The 22,746-nt window shown below is 38.5% G+C and overlaps 1 protein-coding gene across 2 annotated transcripts in view; it reads right to left on the bottom strand.

Annotated features, from left to right (window-relative positions):
- TRIO (trio Rho guanine nucleotide exchange factor) overlaps window positions 1–22,746 on the bottom strand; it is a 242,151-nt gene that overhangs the window by 88,079 nt on the left and 131,326 nt on the right. For both annotated transcript variants that reach the window (XM_057390375.1, XM_057390374.1), the window contains exons 16-27: window positions 18,648–18,767; window positions 17,091–17,282; window positions 16,476–16,625; window positions 14,879–14,993; window positions 9,941–10,056; window positions 6,540–6,662; window positions 3,581–3,775; window positions 3,354–3,469; window positions 2,735–2,801; window positions 1,848–1,957; window positions 702–771; window positions 113–202 (exon numbers count right to left, since the gene is read on the bottom strand). In XM_057390375.1, the coding sequence (XP_057246358.1) occupies window positions 113–202; window positions 702–771; window positions 1,848–1,957; window positions 2,735–2,801; window positions 3,354–3,469; window positions 3,581–3,775; window positions 6,540–6,662; window positions 9,941–10,056; window positions 14,879–14,993; window positions 16,476–16,625; window positions 17,091–17,282; window positions 18,648–18,767 (1,464 nt within the window). The remainder of the gene's footprint in view (window positions 1–112; window positions 203–701; window positions 772–1,847; window positions 1,958–2,734; window positions 2,802–3,353; window positions 3,470–3,580; window positions 3,776–6,539; window positions 6,663–9,940; window positions 10,057–14,878; window positions 14,994–16,475; window positions 16,626–17,090; window positions 17,283–18,647; window positions 18,768–22,746) is intronic.

Raw genomic sequence — 22,746 nt, 5'->3', positions numbered from 1 at the left:
AGCGTTATTAACAAGAAACTTGAATTTTCTTAAACTGGGCACTCAGCAGATCTGCAAATACACGAGTCAAACAGCCAAGGTGTGCTATTTTAGATGGACATGATRTACTTACATCAAAGTATGCTCCTGCATGTTCTAATATCAGCTGAGTAGAATCTGGCTTATTTTTACAGTAGGTAACATACATCTGGAATTTGTCTGCCTGCAGAACAAAATGCAAATTTGCACAGCTTATCAGAGAGCATCATTCCTGTCTCAAAGTTTTCAGTGTTATCAGAGATCTTATCTTCCCTATCAAGAAACTGAGCTGTACAGAATTATATTCCCATTCAAAATCATGGCATAAAAGAATACATCAGGCAAGTAAGACTGAAAAAAAACCAGCTATGTATATAAAAGTAGGTTATTCAAAGCTAAGACAAACCAAATCTGCACACAGGTTTAGGCAACTTGCATACACTTCAAGAGCAGCTAAGCACTGGCATCTGACAGGAGTGCCTTAGTTGTTAGTGTGTTGTAGWGTTTGTGTTCTAATTGTAGAGTGCCTTAAACTCAGTTAAAAATACACATTTTACTTAAATTTGAACAAACAGGTACTTTTACTAATTTTGCAAATCAAAAAGGGATCTGAGAGCAAGAATACGCTCCTTCATGCCTCCTATCTCCCTTTCTACTTCTGAACATAAATCTAATTTCATTACCCAAGTAACGAAGCAATGTCCAACATCTTCTGGTAACTGTTCGTATTTTTCCAACTCCTTGAGAAATATACTGGGGGTAGAAAAGAAACGAATAGTACAAGGCACATGAAACATGTTAATTACAGCAATTTGTTYGGATCTATTATCTGTGAACAAAGGCCATTAGACAACTCTCTGTAATATCAAAAGCCTCAAGTTAAAGAAATAAAGATAAAAATCTAGAATAGATAAAAATGTGTAATAGAAGTACTAATATAAAATATAATTCAATAAAATTTCTGATGTGAAGATCAGAAATTGAACCAGCAGACATACAGTTAATACATAAGAATACACAATAATTTRGTAACTGCTATTTTGCTATTTTCTCCATCAAGAAGGTTTCCTACTGTTTTCGGTTTCAAGAAAAGCCCTCATCTCAATTTCAAAAAAAACCCCCAAACCTTGGTTTTTGGATACTCAAGTTCTCACGTTAACACAAGAGTATACAAAAAACTGTAAAATTAGGGTCTGGAATACGCTAGGYATATTTTACTACTTCAAAGAATCATAAGCCAATGCAAATGTGTTCACAACCAATGAAATAACAAAGAAGGAAGATTCAGAGTTTGATTTCTGTACAGAGATGTCCCTCAAAATTACTCCAGAAAAAATGGAGTGGATGAGTCTCTTTCATACTCCATACTCAAGTAAAGGTAATGATGCTAGGGCATCTCCACAGAAGTTATGAAGAGCCAAGAAAGAGCCCTACTCTTTTCCACTAACAGCTGCACTTGCATATCAGGAAGGAAAGTTCTAAAAGAATGACAGAGCCCTAATGTTTGTGCTGTGTTTGTATTCTGCTGAGTTCAGTGGTTTTCATCTCTTYGGAACAACTGAAAAACCTATGACAAAATTTTAATGTATCCAAATRATTTCTTAAATGCTGAAAAATGCCTGAGACTGAAAAACACAGTTTCTAAGGGTGTACCTACCTCTCTGCATAAAGGAACAGCTGAAATAATTTAGCAGTGCAAGAGGAAAATCTTCAGATTTTTTTAATGGAAAAGCATTCATTATTGATATACACAATATTTTCATTRGGAAATCCCTCAGGTCATCATTTGGATTTAGCAGTAGTATGGAAATGGAAGATAAGTCACTCACTTATTGTGGAACTCATAAATTTCCTGCATGTTTCCAAAGATAATGTGTTCTTTGTTTACAATACCAGGTGGGATCTCCTCGACTCCACTTGTCATTTCCCATAGATATGTCTGCCCAGAAGAAAAAAGATGTGTGAAAAGTGATGATAAACTCCCAACAGAAGCAGCCAGGTAYCTGTAAGTACACACTCGTGCAGAGAAACGAGGCAAAGATCAAACAGCAGCATCATCTCCAATTGTGACAGTGCCTGTTGTGTCAAATACACCTTGTGATTTTGACAGTGAAATACAAGTTCTAAAACTGACAATTTAACACAGTCCCTGAGACTTCATAATTTAAAATGCATAGTGTTCTTGACAACCTCTAATGCTTCAGGATATTCCTTATCAAGGTCATGTCTGCAGTCTAGAAGTTCATGCTTTGTGCAACAGCTACCACTGAACATTGGTTGCTTCAGCATAACAATTACTGGGCACTTTTCCATGGAATCTCACTGAATTTCTATTCAAAAAGTCAGCTAGTAGCACAACATGTGATACAGATAATAAGAGAATTAGCACAAGCTCTTCTCTATTGCCAGCAAAGCAAATAAAGTAAACCCCTCCTTTTTTTCCCTCCTCTCTCTAAAACTAAAACCCTGCACACAATTATGAATTGGGAAAGGAACAAATACTGAAACTCAGTACCGACAAAAGCAAAACATATAGGGTGAATTCTGAAATGGCTGTCATCAGATGCAATTTTAAGTTTCTTMTCAACAGCAGTAAAATTACTTAATTCAGTCCTATGATTTCAARCCAATCATGCTCAGCTATTAAAAACAGGAAGAAACAGAAAGAAACGGATTGAATCCTGCCTTCAAAGATTAGTGAAAAAAGAAAACTTACATCCATGCATTCCCGGAGGTCTCTTACRTAAGCCTTTTCTGTCTGAATTAGCTCAGCCATAATGAACCTTGGGTGACAACAGAAAGAATAATCAAATTTCAGTCTGTTAGACCACTACGAATGCATAATAACCAGAATACATCTTTCTCCTCATCAGCTCTTACTTTTCCACTGAAGCAAGAAAAAATCTGAGAACCGAAATGTGAAGAAAGACAACAGGTGAAGGAAACCTAAGAGGTAACACCCCTCCATTACTAACCAGCACAAAATGAAATGGGAAAGGAGATAAAAGTTTTTCTCTAACACTTTTCACTGCTACAGTCATTTGACTTTTGTCTTTTATCCCACCCTTACACATTTATTTCACATTATTTCTAAAAAAGAAAAAAGCATTTTAAAGGAAGTCTAACAGTTTTGAAAGTTTAACATTCTGTCATGCTAGAATTATCTGTGAGAACAAGCATGTGAATAAATGGCAATAARAGATACTGAGATACTGCTATCACTCTCTTTTTACCATTTGTATGATTTCTAAGCTGCCTGACATGCCATGACAGTTGTTTCATTTTCAGGATTGATTTGTGCAGTCTCATTGATGAAAAATAAATAAATGTATTACTCTTTCCTGCGGGCAGACTTCCGTTTTTCTTCATTAAGCTCATGAGCAGCATCGCGCAGTTTCACCTCTGACCCAGGGACACTGGCTGGGATTATATCCAGCTGCAAACTTTTGCTCTTTATTAAAGAAAGGAAGAAATGATTAAGGAAGGAGACAGGAGAAAACAGCAGCTAAATCAAATGCATGTAGAGCTTGTTTATCTGTCATCACACTCAAATTTCTCTTACCGATTTATTGGAATCGGAGGAAATACCCAGAGCTTTCTCTAAAGAGGTCCTGTATTTCTCCATGCGCAGGGAAAAGTCTCTGTACCTCTTATCCACTGCTGTGACACATTTTTTAATCTCTGTTGCATGAGCATGCCCTTTTTCACAAAAGCCATCAGCCAGCTGTATCAACAACTTCACCCTCTCTTTGGTTTGCTATGAAAACAGGAAAATATCGAACAGTTACAAGCTCTACCTGTCATGCAGGGGGTCGTTTTGCTTAACTGCTACTAAGTGGAATTAGAGAAGAAACTGAAGGAGCTACCTTCCTCCTCTCTTCCCAAAACTTCTTTAAACAGATACATTTTACCCAATAAAAATAGCACAAGATTAATGTAGGCTTCCTTGGGCCTTATTATTACATGACTAGAAGCAGATTGTTTATTTTTCTTTGAAAAATGTGCTTCATATCTAACCCAGAGATTAAATTCTGCTAGGCACGCTTTTCAGCATGGGTACTCTTGCATCAGTACAAAGGCATTTTGATGCTAAAGTGCTCAYTACCAGTGAAGCACTGGTATTGGACCTGACCCACAGTCTCAAGAATCTACCCTTTTTAGACACCACCGAAATGCTGAGATGGAAGTAAGTCTTGTTATATATTTTACTCTTTAGTGGATTAAGAATACGTCCTTTACATCTTTTCTATATAATGCTTTGKTGGCACAGAATTGTTTGAGAGAAACTAAGAGAACAAGTAGTTACTACCAGATCTGTAAGTGCTTTTCCCAAATGACAAGCTGCCTAAAATTATGCACTTTCTTCCATGTTAATCATAAATCATCCACAATGGATGATTTATACATCCATCTCTCTCTCAGCCATGAGTGAAGTGTACTGTCATGGCCCTTGCTAGCAGAGAGTTAAGCAAAATAGTTAATAGTTAAGCAAAATAGTTAATAAAGACGTAACTCTTACGTTAWTTGAAAAAAAAAWAWTTCCCTCTTTTTTAATTCTTTTTCTTCCCTAATGGTCCCTCATCCAAGTATTTCTTCTTSGTATGGAATTAGTAAGGGCTAACACAACTTCCCAACAGGTAGCAAAATGCCAAGGTAGTGATACAAACATCCTTTCAAAAGGTGCACAAACATTATCTGCAGGCTGACAGAGGAAACCAGGAGGAGCAGTGGAGCTCTGCATACTGGAAGGGATCCAGCAAATCAAAGTCTGGAGCAAAGCTCACACAGAAGAAAACCCAGGTTTGAATATCAGAAGTGATCTCGTCCTTCTGGATTCTCTTTTCTCCCTTCCCACACATCCCCTGACCATCTCCATCTCCAAGCCTCTTCTGGGGTGATCCTTCAGAGAATTGAACACTTGCATACTTTCCTGGGCTCTACTATTTCTCTATGAAGGTTGGAGAGCCAGAGGGAGAAACAGGTGACAGTTTGAACAGGTGGCAAAACAAAACAGAGACAGGCTGCAAACCCAGGTACTTCAGTCATGCACTGGTGGTCTGTCTTTCACATGTGAAAAGTGGTAAGCCTCATGAGTGACATCTGCATCTCTGTAAAGGCCTCCAGAGATGCAGAATTACATTGTGCTGCCTGACTCAAAAAGCAGAATCACAGAATACTTCAAAATAAAATGAGTTACCCAACGAATAAAGCTTTAATTGTTTTACTATTTTCTAATTATTAATAATAAGCTGAATAATAATACAGCTTGTTGTGTTCCATATCCTAAATAAACGTTGAGTAATCCACTATCATGAAGATACAAAAGTGGAAATCCAAGACCCTACAAGGTTTGTAGGTATTGAAAACATTTTTAAGCTTCTTTACTATGATTCTGTCATGAGAAATCAATAGTACATAGAGCTCATGGAGCTCCAGTAACAGTGATTAACTGCTGGTTATCTTCTGGTTTATTCTACTCTCAGCAGACATACAGAGAGAAAGCCACTGCAAGTAAACAGATCTTGATGGACACACCCTTGGGGGATTTTTCTGATGGGTATGAGGAATTCATYTGTTTTATTTTGTTTCAAACCTTACATAATTCAACTTGCATCCAACTTGTTTAACAACAACCTGGACAAAGGAATGGAATGCACCCTCAGCAAGTTTGCTGATGATACAAAGCTGGGGGTACCGGCTGYGCTGCCACTCARAGGGACCTTGATAGGCTGGGGAGCTCAGCAGAGAGAAATCTAATGAAGTTCAGCAAGGGCAGGGTCCTGCACACTGTGGGGAACAACCCCAAGCACTGCCACAGGCTGGGGTCTGATCCATTGGGTAACATCTCTGTGGAGAAGGAGCTGGGAGTCTCGGTGGGTGACAAACTCACTAGGATGTGGCCAGGAAGGCCAAYRGCACCCTGGGGTGCATTTGAAGAGTGTGGCCAGCAGTGATCCTGACCAATTAGACATCTGACCCTAATGAGGCCAAATTTGGAGTATTGTGATCACTGGTCTCCACAGCTCAGGAAAGACAAGGAGCTAATGGAGAGGGTCCAGCMRAGTGACACAAAATGAATTGGGGYCTGGAGGATCTCTCYTGTGAGGAGACACTGAGGGAGCTGGSCCTGTTTAGTCTGGAGATGAGGTGACTSAGARGGGATCTTACCAAAATACAAAATAKCTCAAAGGCAGCTCTCAGGAGAGTRGTGCCAGACTCTYCAGTGATGCCCAGTGACAGGACAAGGACTAACAGCCATGAACTAAAACACAAGACATTCCACCTCAACATGAGGMAGAACTTCTTTACATTGAAAGTGGCAGAGCACTGGAACAAAMTGCCCAAGGATGTCATGGAGTCTCCCTCTGCGGMGACATTCAAAACCYACCTGGACACAGTCCTGTGTAACCTGCTCTTGGGGACCCTGCCTTGGCAGGGAAGTTGGACTAACTGATCTCCAGAGGCTCCTTCCAACTCTAAGTATTCTGTAATTTAGWGATAATTTTATTTATTTATTTTACCTTTGCTGTGATCTGAAATTCCTCATGTTCTTTTAACAACTCTTGAGTGTGCTGGATACTGGAACCAGTGGAAGTATGTGTAGATAAATAAAACTCGCCATTGTCATGAATCCATTCCAGAGCCTAAATAAAGCAATAATGAAAGAAAAGTAAGAGAAAAGGCAATATATTTTTGCCAACAGAAACCATCTGTAATCAGTATTTCACACACATAGTTTGGCCACAGGTGAATTTTACTCTATGTTACTTGCAGCAATCATCTAMTACCTCTACAATATCAAACCACTCATAACTCTGAAATAATTCACTTAGTCTCTGAAGCAATGCTTAAAGAACTAAAAATGACATGAATCTGAAGACTACAGGCAGTCCACTACTACAGGACCACAGTTCACTATTGAAAAGCTCTAATTGTGTCATAGTTTTGGTAGCATACTCCCCAGACAAGGAAAAAGAAAAAAGTCACTTTTTCGGTGCCACGTGCGACAGCTATACTCAGAAATATACATTTTCCAACTTGTAAAAATGTACATAAGACCACCAGATGTGTAGGCTAAACTTTCCAAGTACATAAGGTTTAACCATCACTCTTCTGCTGACACGTATTCCAGCCTCACAAGGCGTGGCCTGTGCTCCTAGAAATTAAACCTGCAGCAGAGAAGGAATGGTGACATGCCTCATTTAAACCTCGTTTAAACAATTAATGTATGTATAAGTAGAAAAAACCCCAAGAACTAAGAATTGCAAACTAAAATGGTTTCCCTTCCTCATCATGACACTTTATTTGCTCACTACTATGAAAAATRCCRATCCATGTTATTATTTATGCTTTAYCCACATTACCTGCTGCCCTTTTAAGCATAACTCAGTGGTCATGAGGAATCTGTGGCTCCTGGAAAAAGCAGGAGTCATCTCCAACTGCAGCATTACAGTAAAAATCAAACTGACRACTGTTCTGCAGCTCTAAATACAGGCTTCCTACAGCAGCATGCACAAGGACAGGAGCTTAGAAACTTCTCGTTTCTGACAAAGCCAACAGCAGATGTTCAAAKAGTTTTACACAGCTTGATTAGAACCACCTTACTACTAAATGCATGTGTATCCCCTGTATCTTCAGTAAATACACAGYGAACTACACAAAAATATAATACCCCAAAGAGAAGAAGTAGCAAATTGTTAGGGGGTCCTTACTCTTCCCTTAAAAGGATAAACTGAAATTATGAGACTTATCTATCCATATTACAAAGAACAGGAAAAATTTTATCTTGGACAGTAGGTATGTATGTTTGAAACACAGAGCCTTACACTGAATCAGAAAAGGCACTCTGTATTATAATTTCACCAATGATTTAAGCTCATCAGTGCTGTGATGAAACAAATTTGATTCCCTTATTCCCACTTAGAATGCTTTTCCTTCCTGGTGCAGAAACTGAAGTGAGTAGAAAGTCTTCAAAATTCAACACTGAATGTAAATGCCAGGACGCCATTTCCTTAGTCACAAACAAGTGCAGATGCAAGCCTGATGAGATGGGCCTATACTTTTGAAAAGCTGCTGATGGAAATAAACCAACAACTCTTGGACTTCTGTCAAAAAAGCAACATTTCAACCAATCACCTCTATGACACCCCTTGTCATTCAAATGTCAATCTTTGCAAGTGAAGACTCATATAGACAGGCAGCATGGTTACCACTAATATTACTAACAACATTTGATACTTCTCGCTTTTAACGTTTTAACCTCTGCGTTTTTTTAGTGTGTTTACTACACAATGCTGGAATGAAGATAAACAAAAAAACTTCCCCTCTTCAAATTGTAGAATGGTTCAGGCTGGAAGAGACCTAAAAGATCATGTAGTTYCAATCCCTCTRGMCATGAGAATGAAATGCCATCCTTTAATAACTTGCTGGCAGCTCTCTAGAGGCACAGTATGACAGAAAGCTCAATTTTATGTTAATTGCCACAATTTCAGTTTAGRTCAGCTCTCATTTCATGTGAGGCATCACTATAAGAACTGGAGAAAATAAGTTCAGGGATCAGGTAAGCCCTTAATTCTGAAAAGAKTTGAGAATCTACCATTGTCCTTGCAAACTAGTATGGTATCTTTTCCATCACAAGGACATTGAGTTCTGAAAGCACAATTAACAGGTTCTTCCAAATTCCAAAAAGAAATCTAAATGAAGAAAACAGTATTTCCATGTTTTTTGGCTAATCAGTGTGGAGTCCCATATATGGTTTGGTTCACTTTGCTTTTTGATGACTGAACTGGTGATTGCTGAAAAATAGGATTTACAATGAAAATGCTGACAGATCTTTATCTCCAGTGTTTGCCTGTTAGTTAGTAATCTCTATACAAAAACAAGTAAATCACGTGCTTGTCGGAGGTTTAAGTTGACGTTATTCCAAAGAGGGGTGGGAGGAGGGGCCAGGAAGGGGKGGTGGTGTTGTTTTAAAGAGGCATCAATCTTCAAATTCCCTTCAAGATTCATCTTGCATTAACTTATTTGTGAAAGCATGAAAGGCAGAGTTGAGAATTCTTTCAAGAGAGCAAACCAGACCAACAGTATTTAAACTAATGTCTAAATYAGCTATCAGAAAGAAATGAAAAATTAGTTATTTGAGTCCTTTAAAGCAGATCAGACTATATTTTACAYTATGGGCGTTGTGTCCTTTTCTGCAGAACAGGAACAGATAGCTTCCTTCCTTTGTCTTACTACCAGKTTTTTTTTTAAAAAAAAGAGTGTAAAAAACTGTTGCAGATCATCCTATTTACCCATTCTGCCTTGAAGCCCCTACTTATTTTTAAGGAATGTGTTTTGATTAGTGAAGGAGATTTTTTTGTGTATATGGTAGTTACTTAATAGTTCTTTCCAGGCTGATAAACTCAACAAAATACCAAGAGGTGGATCTATCATGCAGGAAACCATGAAACCAAATACATAAAACTGAAAACCCAGAGTAATTCAGTTATTATTGTTTAATGAGTTATCCAACTTGTCAGATTTCTGGAACTGCCAATCAACTTAATTAGGTATTTTTCCTCCAACATCTGAGAAAAATGCTGCTGCCTGTAATTTCCCCAGACAAATTAGGTGTGTGTGTAGAAGTTAACAAGCATAACAATTTGTCAAACACAAGCTTGCAGAAATTAGATTTGCCAGTACCAGATGAAGYTGGAAGAAGCAAAACATCACCTTTAAGTTAAAACAGTTACAATGCCCTGCCTCAACAAATTTAGCTGTTCTCTATTAAGCGGAGGCAAATAATTCAACTTTCTACTTTGATCCTTCTGATCTTTCAGCCATTTGAAATACTGAAGTCAATGACAAATTGTTACTGTGAGAAGACAATGCATGTCAACCCTCAAGCACACCCAAGAGGATTTTCATGTGAAACCCTCACCTGTTTGGCGCTTCTTTCAAACACCACGTACTGCTGGCATTGATCAAGACGCCTTTTCCGCATGGTCCAGTAATGCAGCACACGGTTCTCCCTCTGGAAGAGTTCATTCAAGATATCTGAAGAAATGAAAACAGAGGTTATGACAAGGAAATTTAAAATAATCACACTAAAATCAGGGGAATAAAATACTCTACATTGTAGAATTTACTATACACTTACTCTTCATATTACTCTTTGCTTTGCTTTTTCCTGATCCCTGAAACAGTRTTCCTTTCTCATTACTTACAGAAATGCTGGCTAATGAAACTAAAGATGCAATTAAAATTTACTACTGACACCTTTTTTTCCCTCAAATATTTTTCATGAGGGGCCTGCCACCGCTTATAGAAGGATTGAAAATGTAGGCTGACAGTTTTTGATGGGGTTTCCTCAGAAAGAACGAGCATGCACATGTAATTGMAACCTGCTTAACATCTCATACTAATTTCAATAAAAAATAGAGGAGTTTTTAATATCACTCTCCTATGAAGTATTTAAATTATTTAATACATGTGAACAAATGTACAGCCTTAGGTCACCACAAGATCAAATGCACCATAAACAGACATTATATGTACAGAAGAGCAAGTAATAAAAACAGACAACTACTAAGTTTGCAATTCTCTCTTAAAAAAAATCAACCCCGACAGTGTATAATTGAATAAACTGACTTGTTAAATATGAATGTTCACTGAACCTTGAGAGAATTTCCTTGAGTTAATCAAATAATTAACTCCACAGTTTGTTATTCCTGAATATCAGGAACTGTCTGCCATTGCAAATTCACATCCAAATCCCACATGTCCAATATTTTTAATTCTTCCTAGCAAAGACTTTGTGCTTACAATATGCAGAAGACTATCTGAACTCTGCTTCTGTAATGCTTATGGCTTTTCCATCAAAGAAATTGTAGTATTTTCCTGTGAAGCTCATTCTACCCACTGCTGCTTCCAGAGCAGCAGCCCTACTTGACTTTGCAGCTACTGCAAACCCAGAGGGCAAGCTGAACACAGGGGAATGGGGACACCCAATGTCTCCACCAGATGATTCTGTTGGAATTGCACAGAGCTGAAAGGCAGGTCCAGCAGAAGYAGAAAAGACCACAAAATGTCAGTCTTTACATCAACACTTTACTCTCTTTTCCACTTATACCCAGAGCTGGCTATTTTCCATAATCCATAATTACAAATGGAATCTATCAGGTGCTAGGTRTCTTAAGGTCTCTGCATTCTGCTTTCCCACTGTGCAGGTCCACCATGCTTTACATCCCAAAAGCTAACAACTCCAAGAAACAGTTYGACAGAAAAACTCAAATAACAGGAAGCCTGAGGGGAAATGCATCTTTGTCTACCTCATCAGCGATCTGGGACCAAACACAACCACTTGTGATAGCCTCCCTGAGGATTATAAAACCTGTCTGCATCACTGCCAACATCCTCCTGCTTAGAAGCACCATATTCTCACTTGCCACAGGGTGCTGAGATCACCCAGAACTTGCKTTTGGTTGGGATCTGGTCACTGTGGCCAAGGTTTTATTTTCTGCTGGTCAGGCTCCCCTCAAATATGCCTGATCTGTCCCTTAGCCAAGCTATGAGYTGATCTGCTATGAGCCTCCCCTGCTTTCTCAGTTTTATTTCTGCCTTATGTCACCTCCAAAACACTTGCTCAGAATATATGCCAGATTTCGGGAGGCAGGGAGGTGGAGTGGGTGGGACACAATAATCATTGTACAATGCWGCACACCCAACTGGACACACCATATAAAAACAGACATCTTGACAGTGATGCAAGCAAAGTAGTTCTGACAAAGAGCAAGCGAGGTCAATTCAGCAAATTGGAACAGCATTTGTTCCGTCAGGACAYGATACAGATGGCAAGGCAGTGAGAGATATTTGGCTGGGCACTGTTAGTGTTAGTGCCATTAATTTCTTGGACTGACAAAGAGGAGAAAAATATTCTATAAACTACTCGAAGGAAGTTATAGAACATCAATATTTAATACTAGGTTTGGAAAGGSATCTCTGTATCTCAAGCCACCTGAACTACAGTCCCTGCTGTTGTAATTTACTTTGGTTTCAGCATTTGTTAGGATTGTTCCCTAAACTTTCAGTTTATTTTCCAGGCTCAAAGAGCTCTCAGCTGTCTCTATGCATCCTGGTCCCTTCTATCAACCTACCTAAAACTACAAGCACCATTAGACAAGTTCCTGCACTGCATTCAATCACTGCCTGTACAGCAGGGGCCGGCAACTGAGATGCACACAGACTTAGCAGCAGAAATAAACATGATGATGGCTCTTATTTCTGAGTTTGCAGTAATTGTCACCAACTCAATCCACCTGTCACAGCACAACTGTGTGTTTAGGTCACAACTCTTTCCTAAATGAGACAGTATTTTKGTACCCTTAACTGCATATCACAGAAATTACTTACACTGGTATGCAGGGTCAGAAGGACACCTCTCAGAGTTCAGTACCACTGCAATTCCTTTGCCTATGAAGCATGTGCTTAGCCAGACTTTGCCTAGATTACAACATCACTTTTTCGGATATCAAAATCTGCTGCTGGGAATAAGAATCAAGTATGCCACTGAATGAGGTTTTTGAAAAATGTTCAGTAGTTCTGCAGAAACTCAAGGGTCACCCAAGATTTGAAAGCATTAGTTTATATAATATATACTGATTGCAGTCTGCCAGTTTCAAGCATAGATCTGAGTGTGCAATGCTCTGTAAGAATGTATATAACCTCCCTTTCACCAAAATAAAATAAACCATTTTTCTCTATTTAGGAAAGAGATGAAAAGTGATCTTTTTTTTTTTTTTTTTTTTTTTTTTTTTTNGGAAGAGCGGAGTGAACTTCTAAATCATTTGGTCAGCTACCACCATACTGTTGAGACCTACCAAGGAGGAGCCCTCATGAGTTCCATCTTAACTCATTTTTAATTCTCAGAAGCATATATTACACCGTTTATGGGCAAAGAGTGGTAGGGCGAATTGCTTATTTTCTTCTGTTTGGGGATTTTTGCTGCTTTTTTCATTTCTTTTAAACATGTCTCACTCATACAAATTTTAAATGTACACAAAACATGCATAACACTATGGTTCTGACATATAATTATTATTCTTAAGGACACTAGTAGACATCTTCCTACTATTTTCTCATAAGAACACATTTAGCTTTCTCASAATGATTGTTTCTATACAGATTTCAAAACTGAATTTTTTAAAAGTTTGTCTAATACTCAGTAAGTGTGGTAGTTACAACTTCCTGCTTATTTCTGCTCTGTTTTCTTAGTATCTTACAGAGAGAAGAGTTAAGTGACAAATGTCAGCTTCAGTTATTGATACTGCTGRCATTTGTGTTGAGATTTTGTCTTGTTCAGTTCTATAAATGTTGATGTCTTGGGGACAGATGTCAGCTCTAAATGCTCAAGGTTTYAACTGCCACAATCCAATTATTTCCTAAAGAGCAAAAAGTATGGTCAATACCCTATTCTCTTTCCAATATAAAAAATTCAATACAGGAAGACCTTCAACTTGAACAGTGTCAGATTTTCATTTGAATACTGTCAGTAAATTTACTGGGTAAATTTAACACAAACTGTTTTCCCCTTGTAGTTAAAGTGAAGCAGTGAACAYGGCCTTTTCTGATAGACATCAAGTAAATTAGAGCGGAAGTGACCTCTGGAGGCCATCTATTTCAATCTCCTCTTCAAAGCAGGACTACAAAGCTTTCCAAGGGTTTGTTCAACTAAGTTGTAAAAATTCTTAGGGGTACAGATCCTACTGCCTCTCTGGGCTACTTTCTTACTCCATCTTGCTGTAAACACTTTCTCCCATTCAGAGTTTTCCTTGCTGCAGCTTTTCCTCTGGTCTTATTGCCATGTTCCTCTTGTGTTATTTCCTCTGGTCTTATTGCCATGTTCCTCTGGCTACATCATATGCATAACCTCCTTTTGAGCAGGTGCAAGCAGCAATTAATTAGAAATTAGCCTTCTCTGATTTTGATACTGTAGCTTCAAAATGTCAGTCACAGCTTCAAAATGTACAGTCCACAACAGCATTGGCAATTTAGTTAGTAAAATGCAGTATTTATTTCTGAATGCCCCTGAAATCTGTTCTGCTACTACAGCCATTAGTTACACTATTAATACACTATAAATACACAATTAATTTTTGCACTTCTGTCCCTCAAAGCCCTACAGGTCACTCTCTCTTTCCACTTCCTAGAATGCACAACACATTCAAGCGGTACAATGTATCATTAATCTTAGTATATCATTATCAATATCATCAATAACACAATATTATTAATTTTATAACACAATATTATTAATTTTAGCAAAAGCCAAGCCTCACACTGGAGTTCTTTCCAGCTTCACCAAGCTACTATCTATCTACACAATGAGATTAAACATGATGTGAGTTACCCTATACTTCATTAAGTTCCTCAGCACTGATTCAAACTATCTAAAGGGCCCAAGGGCACCATTCAAGGGATAATCTTGCATCCCTCTGGCACACCCAAAGAACTTGCAGAGTGTAGGACACTAACACACTGAACAAGCTTATAGTGATCAGCTCCCATTTGGCTTCAAACCAAACATTACCATGTGGAAGTTTACTACCTCATTGTCTCAATAAAAGCAGCACATTTGAGTCTCAGATAGAAAGAAGATTAGGTGTAAGCAGCAGATAAAAGAATTCCAAGCAACTTCATTTGAGTATAAGAGACTTTGAAGACTGTCAGTTCCTTCAAAGTGTGTGTGCAATTTGTTTCCTGTTAAGTCTGACAGAACTCTTTCCACTTGGGCAGGCTTCACTACCCCTGCACCACACATACCACACAGCACATGATGACCACATTCTTGTGAGAAGAAAGAGAACAAGAAGCCCCTTACTTTTCACTTGTTGTTCAGGTGCTTTGATGTGTGTCACCATCCCTGGCATGTTGACACTGTTCCTGTGCAGGTATTTCAGGAAGACATCAGCATTCCTCCGAGCCAGCGTGCAAGCCTAGAGAGTCAGAGGTATAACTTTATTTCAAGATGCACAAATAAACATCCAGCAGAGATCAAAGACCTTCCTCACCCCCTTTTTGTACATTTGTGACCCTCTTCAATTTTGGAAAGAGTTGCACGTTAAATATGTCTACAAGTAAGCCAAACCAACCCAACTATTAAAACAGTTTTTCTGACAAACAGCAGTAAAACTTACCTAGTGGGAAAAAAACCAGAAAAAAAGCAGATAAACAATAAACAATATAGTATTCCTTTTTTTCTGAAGAACCTGAAAGGCAATTACCTGCTCTAGGGCTTTCAGCATGACTCAGAGCTCACAGCGAAGTTTGTTTAGTGTATGTGCCATACACCACCTAAAGATGTTTACTGCATACACACAGTGCACATGCTTATGTACTCACTTGGATATTCCAAAACATCCATTAGTACTTTAAACAAAAGTGAATGCTCTGCTGAAGTGAAACCAAAAGTGTTAAAATAATAATACCTGCCCTTAAAACATTAAGGCAAGGCCTTGAGAGCTTTCAGTCCTTGCCACTATGCTGCAAACACTCAGCTCAACTGTCCTCTTCATCTTAACATGTATCAAATACTACATGTGGGCTGGTTGCCTAATTTTTACATGCAAATTATGGAATGCTACTTTACAAAGGCAGAAAACGGGAGAATGCTTTGATACAGTAACAAAGACACTAAGTYATTTCTTATACCATTTTAAAACAAAGATTAGTAATTCATGCCATTTGCAGAAGGATCTATTAGGCAGTATACTTAGAGYTCTGTTAATACGTTTCTGAGTGTTGTAATCTGTGTAATGAGAACAAAAAGGTTTTTAACAAAGAAGTTTTATACTCTTAGCAGTCTTTCATGGTGATGCTCGAAAACGCCTTTGATAACAGTTAGTTACATTACTCTGCAAGCACATGCTACACATTTAATTCAGTATGATCAATAACCTTATTCACTAGAACATTGCTGGAACAAAAATCTTTAATTTATCTGAAGACTATTACACAAAACCCAACTACTCCCAGATGCTTGTCTAGCAATTTCCTCCTTCCATACTGCACTGCAGTCCCAGTACATCTGAGAGCTGCTCTGATGCACAGGCAGCAATGGCACTGTGTGACTGTCACTTCTCTTACAAAGCAGCAGCCTTGAAGCATTCTTTAGAGTGACAGTTGCTCAAAGCAGTGACTTCCAATTCCTCTTCAGTCACACTGGGAGCTCTGACATCCACTGAAGTTCAACAGGAAATGTATTTATAAAACTGGCTACAATTTTATGCACTTGGCAGTGTTCTCTTAATCACTGTCAGAAGCAGTTAACACGCCACTTCCCACATCTTTGCAGTTGGGGACATACCTGTAGTTTGGAATGAGCACTGTTGCTTTCCACAGCCCTTTCAGCACTGTAAGAGCTGTTTGCCTGCATGCTTCCCAAGACACAGGAGACTGCAAAARGTCCCCAACCTTACCTTCAGAAAAGCTTCCTTCTGTTCCAGGTGTTTGCTTATCATGGGAGTAACATGATCTGTTTCAGAGTTGGGACCCAGTTTGTCTGCTCCCCCACACCAATCTTCTTCTCGTTTATATTCCTGCTCCAGGCTTTCCAGCACACTGCACACCTTTCAGGAAAAAGAACACCAATTCAACAACGCAAAAAAAATCAAAATTCAAGCCTCAAAAAAAGAAAACTAATCTACCCCTTACATATACCCCCGAGCTTCTGACATGTTTTGACTGGGACTTAAGAGAAGGCAACAAACTTTGGCATTAGATTGGCAAGAACTGGCCTGCTTAAGCAGAATTGCTGAGACTGTCCCTAAAGTTGTTCTTCTTTCTCTGCCGCTGTGACTACATAGTTTTGGATGGACTTAAGTTGTGACTGCAGAGGATGCAACCYTGCCAACCTTCCCCCAAACTTTGCTGTGGACAAGGAGATTAAGCTGCTTTTTCTGACTCCCACACAAAAACCAGAAGTAGCCATCAAATGAGTAAATACACCCAAACCTCATCAATCAAATGATGCTCTTTTATGCCACACTGAGGAATCAGCCAAGGCAGACACAGATCATGCAGCATTTCTATACCTGTTCAGAAGTTTTATAGAAGGCAACAGAGGCATTCACAAGCTTGAGACGATCCTCCATCTTCAGCATCAGCTGTTGCCAATGGGAAGCGACCTTCTCTGCACACTCCCGGATCATATCCATATCATAGTGATTAGCCTGCAGCATYGCCTCTGCCTTCTGCTGAACCTGCAGGGCACTTTGATGTGTTTTCTGACAAGAGGTGAGAAGTCAGGAGTTCAGTGGAGCACTTCAGTTCATTTCCTTKAAGACCTCAGAGGCTCACATTTCCACTGTGTCAATGACACTTCTATGCACAAATACCCACCAACTAAAAATAACTCTCTTACGAGTTACTGTGTGATTTCTCTATGCAAATACAAAGGAAATAAATCCTGTAGAGATTCATCACCAAATCAACACTTAAGAGCAGTTAACAAATAGTAACTGGCTAGCATTAAGTCACATGTGACGTATCTATGTTGCAGTACGTGTTGTAATTATGAATTTCAGTTTTATTTCCTTTCCCTTCATAGTGAGAAAAAAGAAGATGAAAAAGATGTATCTSATTTTGGCAATCTTTACAGCTTTAACTTTAGTGTTTTGCACATCAGTACCAAGCAAATAAAGGTGCAGGCATGCAGACCAATACAAAAAGACAAATTTCTATTGACTGTAAGCAAACTTTTTAAATTGTATTTCTCTGTGCAGAGAAATACTTGCCTAAAATCAGGTAATTTACATATTAAGGGGTTAAATACTATTAAGTATTATTCTAGCTGAATAAAGAATGACCCAGGAAACATAGAACTTTGATTAACAGCTAGAGGTCTCACAATTTTTGTACTTGAGTTACCAAAGCTCTCAAAATGAGGGTGCATATAGAGCAAATAGTAATTAAAAAAAAATCAAGAAAGAGAAAGCATAAAACTCTGCCAGTCAGGTAAATAAACATTAAGGAGTTACCACAAGAGTAACTTCTGAAAATAGTCTACCCAAACAATCATAACACTGCTAATATTATCACTAAGTTACTCAGTAGTGCAAGTAAATTAATAACACTGCATTCCAATCAATCTTAAGAACTCTGCCTATATTTTTTCACCAATACGACCAATCTAATGAGTTTGATTTGAAGTCATGGCAAGGGGATTGACACACTGCCACACACAAGTTTCAGTGAAACCTACTGTCAAATAAAAACGGAAGCATAAAAGGATGACCTAAAAATACACAAACTGATGCTTTCTGTTTCATTTATTCTTTACTTTTTTACATTTAACATTACAGTGTATATTCTAGGAAAGGAAAAACAAATGAAAACACTATTTTCAGCAAAATTGCTGTGAACAGCTATCACTTTACAAAGATGCAAAAAGGCACAGAGATGTTCACCTGGAAGTGAAGCTTCAAAATGAGTAAGAACAAAAAACCCCACTTTCTCAGTAAGTGTTTTCATCTCTTTGCCATGAGTTCAACAGCTTTTGCTAAACTGAAAATATTGTAGCATGCATCCAAGAATGCTATTCACAGACAACTGTAAATACAAGTCTGTGGTCACTAAAATGGTGCTTTTACCTCTATTGCATGTTGAAACTGCTCATGCTCCCTCTGTAACTGTTCTGCCTCCTGCAAAGAGCTAGCAGTGATAAGCCCAGCATTTAACATTGACTCTCCATTTCGAATCCAGCCCAAAACCTGTAACAAAAGAGAAGACCATGAAATACACAAGTCCACTTCCAACGAGCAAAAAAGCACCATTGCAGGAGCAAAAACATTTAGAGCCACATTAGTACTGAAATAACTAAGTAATTTGTTAGATACATAATACAGTGAATTTTATATTAACATACTACAGTGAATTTTATATTGAGTAAGCAAAGTGAATGATATTCACTGCAATTTCACTGAGCTACCAACCCACAGCTTGCAGTTAACTACTACATGCCTGTGGTTTCAGTTCATACTTTGAAAAAGTTTGTGCTTCTGAATACCGTTTCTGTCACCTCAAATGCTGGAACAAGTTAGAAGCAATATTTGGGCAGAAGCCACAGTCAGTAATGTAGATTGAGGATACAGAGCTTAGTAAAAAGTATGCAAATAATTTTGGATATTAATGTTGAGAAAAATGTGATTACTGAGTGTCCTTTTAACTGATGAAAGATTTTAATTTTTCAGAATGTGCCTTCTTTGACATGTCCAACGAAACTGGAAGAATGCCTGGCTGGGCAGAAGTCTCAGGAGGCCACCTCATACATTCATTATCAGCAGCAGGAACATGCAACTTTTAGACCCCTCCAAAATATCTCTACCTTGCTCATTACTCAAGACRCCAATCTCACACTTTCAAYAGACTTTTCTAATAAGAAGTCTTTCAAATCTCTCGCTTTAATKTTAGCTGATTTCATTTCTCCTGCYCACAACCAGMRASRAAAAAAAAAAAAAGAAAAGGACATTTTCTCCCTCTTAGCATCAGTTTTGTTTTTCCCTCTCCTCTCTCCATCAGGAACATATTCTAACTCCTTCCTTTAGACTTCTCTTACCTTGTTGACCACAAGGTCTCTTCAATTGCTCTCATGTCAAGTTACCTGCCTTATTTTCTCACTGCTCTTTTATGTGYTCTTTTATGAGCTCTCTCCAGTTGATAATCATGTTCAGTTGTAATTTTTCAAATACTGAGTGAAACAGGGAATAATTCAAGTTATTCACTGTCATCAGTACAACTATTCTATGGAACTCTGCCCAGCCAGTAATTACTGCTGTATTTCTTCAGCTGATTATTCTTTCCAGTACATCATGCTCTGTATTTTTCACTATTAAAACTCGTATTCATCTTAAAGCATAATTCTCCTGTACATTGAGATAATTGTGAACTRTAATCCAGTGTCTTCTGAAGAACTCAAGCCCCTTTTCCAGCTTCTTTTGCATTTAACTTTAAAATTTAAAAGCATAATCTCCATCATGTAGATTTTTTGACTGAGAACATGAACTAGTGATATCCAAATATAGACAAACACAATTAAAAAGAAAAAATAATTTCCAATCCATTGAGTCTCTTGATAACTTTCATTATTATGTTTTTTTTAGCAAGTTATCATTCTTCATAATGTAGTCACATATGATATTCTTATAGTAAGTTAGGGCCAGACAGATAGACAGAGCTAAACTATTTTAAAAGCTTTAATACTGCTTTTCCACCCCTTCCAGAAGAGTTGTTACCTTGTCAGAAAAAAAAGACGTTATCAATGGAAAGCTATGATTCATTAACCTGTGTCGACCTTTTCTCCTTTTGTCACTGTTCAAGTTTAATAATTACTTGTYTCAGTATTTTTCCTGGGAACTGTGTTAAACTAGCTGACCTATAATTCTCCCTTAGCTACTCCTTTCCCACTTTTAAGAAGCAAATGTTGAGTTCCAGGCCTTGAGAACCTCATCCAATCTCCTGCTATTTGGGAACAACAAGCTGTTGTCTATGACAGTATTTCAGGCAGTTTTCTAGGTATTCTAGAGTGAATTTCTTTAGGCCCAGTTGATTTAAACTTCATCAGTTCTTCCAACTATTTTTTCTACTAAATTATTTTAGACCTTCAACCATTGCTAATAAATATATTAACYACCAAGTCAGTTAGCTCTTGACATTAAATATTCCCATCTAGTGATCCACACATGGCACTACCGATGAATGCATTAATGCACTAGGTCATTACTAAGTTATCAGGATGATATGACTRTACTTGTAGACTGGAAACGTGCAGAACCCAAGAAAATGACCTATCAAAACACAATTCCACAAAACCRAAAGACATATCTGGTCTACATCCAAAGTATACTCTAATGTGTCTGACAGCTCAAAGCAACTGAGGTTTAGCCATCCTGACAGAACATCCACTCCCTCAAATCTGCACTACAATCTCACCCTCTGTCTTACACTTACCCAGACTGCAATATGGTTATATTATTAATGCAGTTTTTTACACTTCTGTCTGCACAACAAATAACTAACAAGTTTTTTTGACCCTGATAGCACGCATTTGAATTCTCCTATATAAATTCTGGAAGTTTGCAGAAAAGAGTATGTCTACAGTGCAGAAGGGAGGGCATGACAGCACCTTAGATGTATAACTGGGTGCACATTCTGGTCCCCTGGGGAGAAAGCACTGGGTCAGGTGCAGCCTAGCAAGCAAGGGGAAGATGGCTCTGGCTTTGGAACAACCTCTCCTGCTGCAAAGGAGACACTTGCAGATCACAGCCTGGGGGCTGTGAAAGGGACCCTGAAAAAAAGCTGGGAGTTTCTAGTTGCTAAGGCATTTGGAGATTGTTAACACTCAGGGGAGCAAGCCTGGGTAAGCCTCAGGAGCAAGAAAAAGGGCAGCTTCTGATGCTGCAGATGGGTCCGACTGCAGATAGAAACTAGACTTAGAGAAAAAAAAAATTATCTGCAAGAACACAGAGGCAGAWGTCTTTTTAAACCCCTTTTTTATTTCTATTTTGCCTTACAAAGGAAATTCTAAGTTCCTTCTCTCCCATAAAAAGTAATTCTTCTGGGTATAGTGTAACAAAACACACCTTTTTAGGGTTCTTATACATCTAGCCTTCTTCAGAAAATTTTACTGCAGAGTGCTTAAGTAGCACCAATCAAAAGCTCCTCTTGACTTGGCATCCCATTATATACAGCAGAGACTGCTAGAACAGAACATGCCATTTCCAACACAAAGACTTGTCCTCCTGCTTGGTACAGGTCAGGGTGCAAGTGCACAAGCTGTGAAACTCACAGGAGGACATCTGCCAGCAGTACTTTCCCCTTCCCTCTTCTGTGGCTCAAGGGGAAAATGTAAGCACTAGTAAATAGGGAGCATGTTCTTCTTCCAGGGGTGCTGCCTTCAGGGTTTACTGGCATGTTCCCACCATATCCATGTCTGAGTGAATCACAATCCCCATCCTTCCCCTTGCAACCTAGAAGWAGTATCAGATGCACATCAGCAAAAGTGTGGAAATGAAACAAAATTTGGGTCACCTGGGACACCTGAAAGGATCAAATAGGTAGGTCTGTACATGAATGCTTGATTCAAGATTATTTTCTTGGACCGATTTTTGACTAACTAAACATGATCACGAGACAACCTGCCTCAGTCTGCTGTCTTAGCTGTGTTTTCATATCCATATGGCACTACACAGAGTGCCAGGATACCCTTCMTGAGTAATATTTTGGAATAGTCAGAGCTCAAGCACCAAGCTAAAAGATCTCTTTGTGAAAACACAAAGCAGCTCAAGGTACTCTTGAGGGTTGGTATCTGTACATCCTTGTATATATATGAATACATAGTTATATATCCAGGAATATACACCATGATCCGAACAGCAGAAAATTCTGCACTGAAAAGCCTTAATGAGCATACTGAAACCAACTGGATTGGGTTTGGAGCTTGGTAGGGATTTTGACCTTAAGCAGAGCAAAGCATTCATTCTACAAAGTGAGTATGTGGGAGTGACTGCAGCAATAAGTAATCCAACAGCTGTATTTTAGGTGATTAATAAAAAAGGTTTGTCTGGCAAACATGTAACTGGAGTTCTGGATGAGACAGACATTCTATTAAATATTTCTCTGCCTCCACCTACTCATATGTCCCTGCCCTGTAAAAAATGGTCACATTTTCCTTTCCATGTTGTTTTCCCCACG

This window comes from Malurus melanocephalus, unplaced genomic scaffold, assembly GCF_030028575.1.
Source record: "Malurus melanocephalus ecotype Western Australia unplaced genomic scaffold, MMel_1.1 scaffold_25, whole genome shotgun sequence".
Classification (NCBI taxonomy): domain Eukaryota; kingdom Metazoa; phylum Chordata; class Aves; order Passeriformes; family Maluridae; genus Malurus; species Malurus melanocephalus.
The sequence above is the reverse complement of the archived record's forward strand: the minus strand, read 5'-3'. Positions and strand labels throughout refer to the sequence as shown.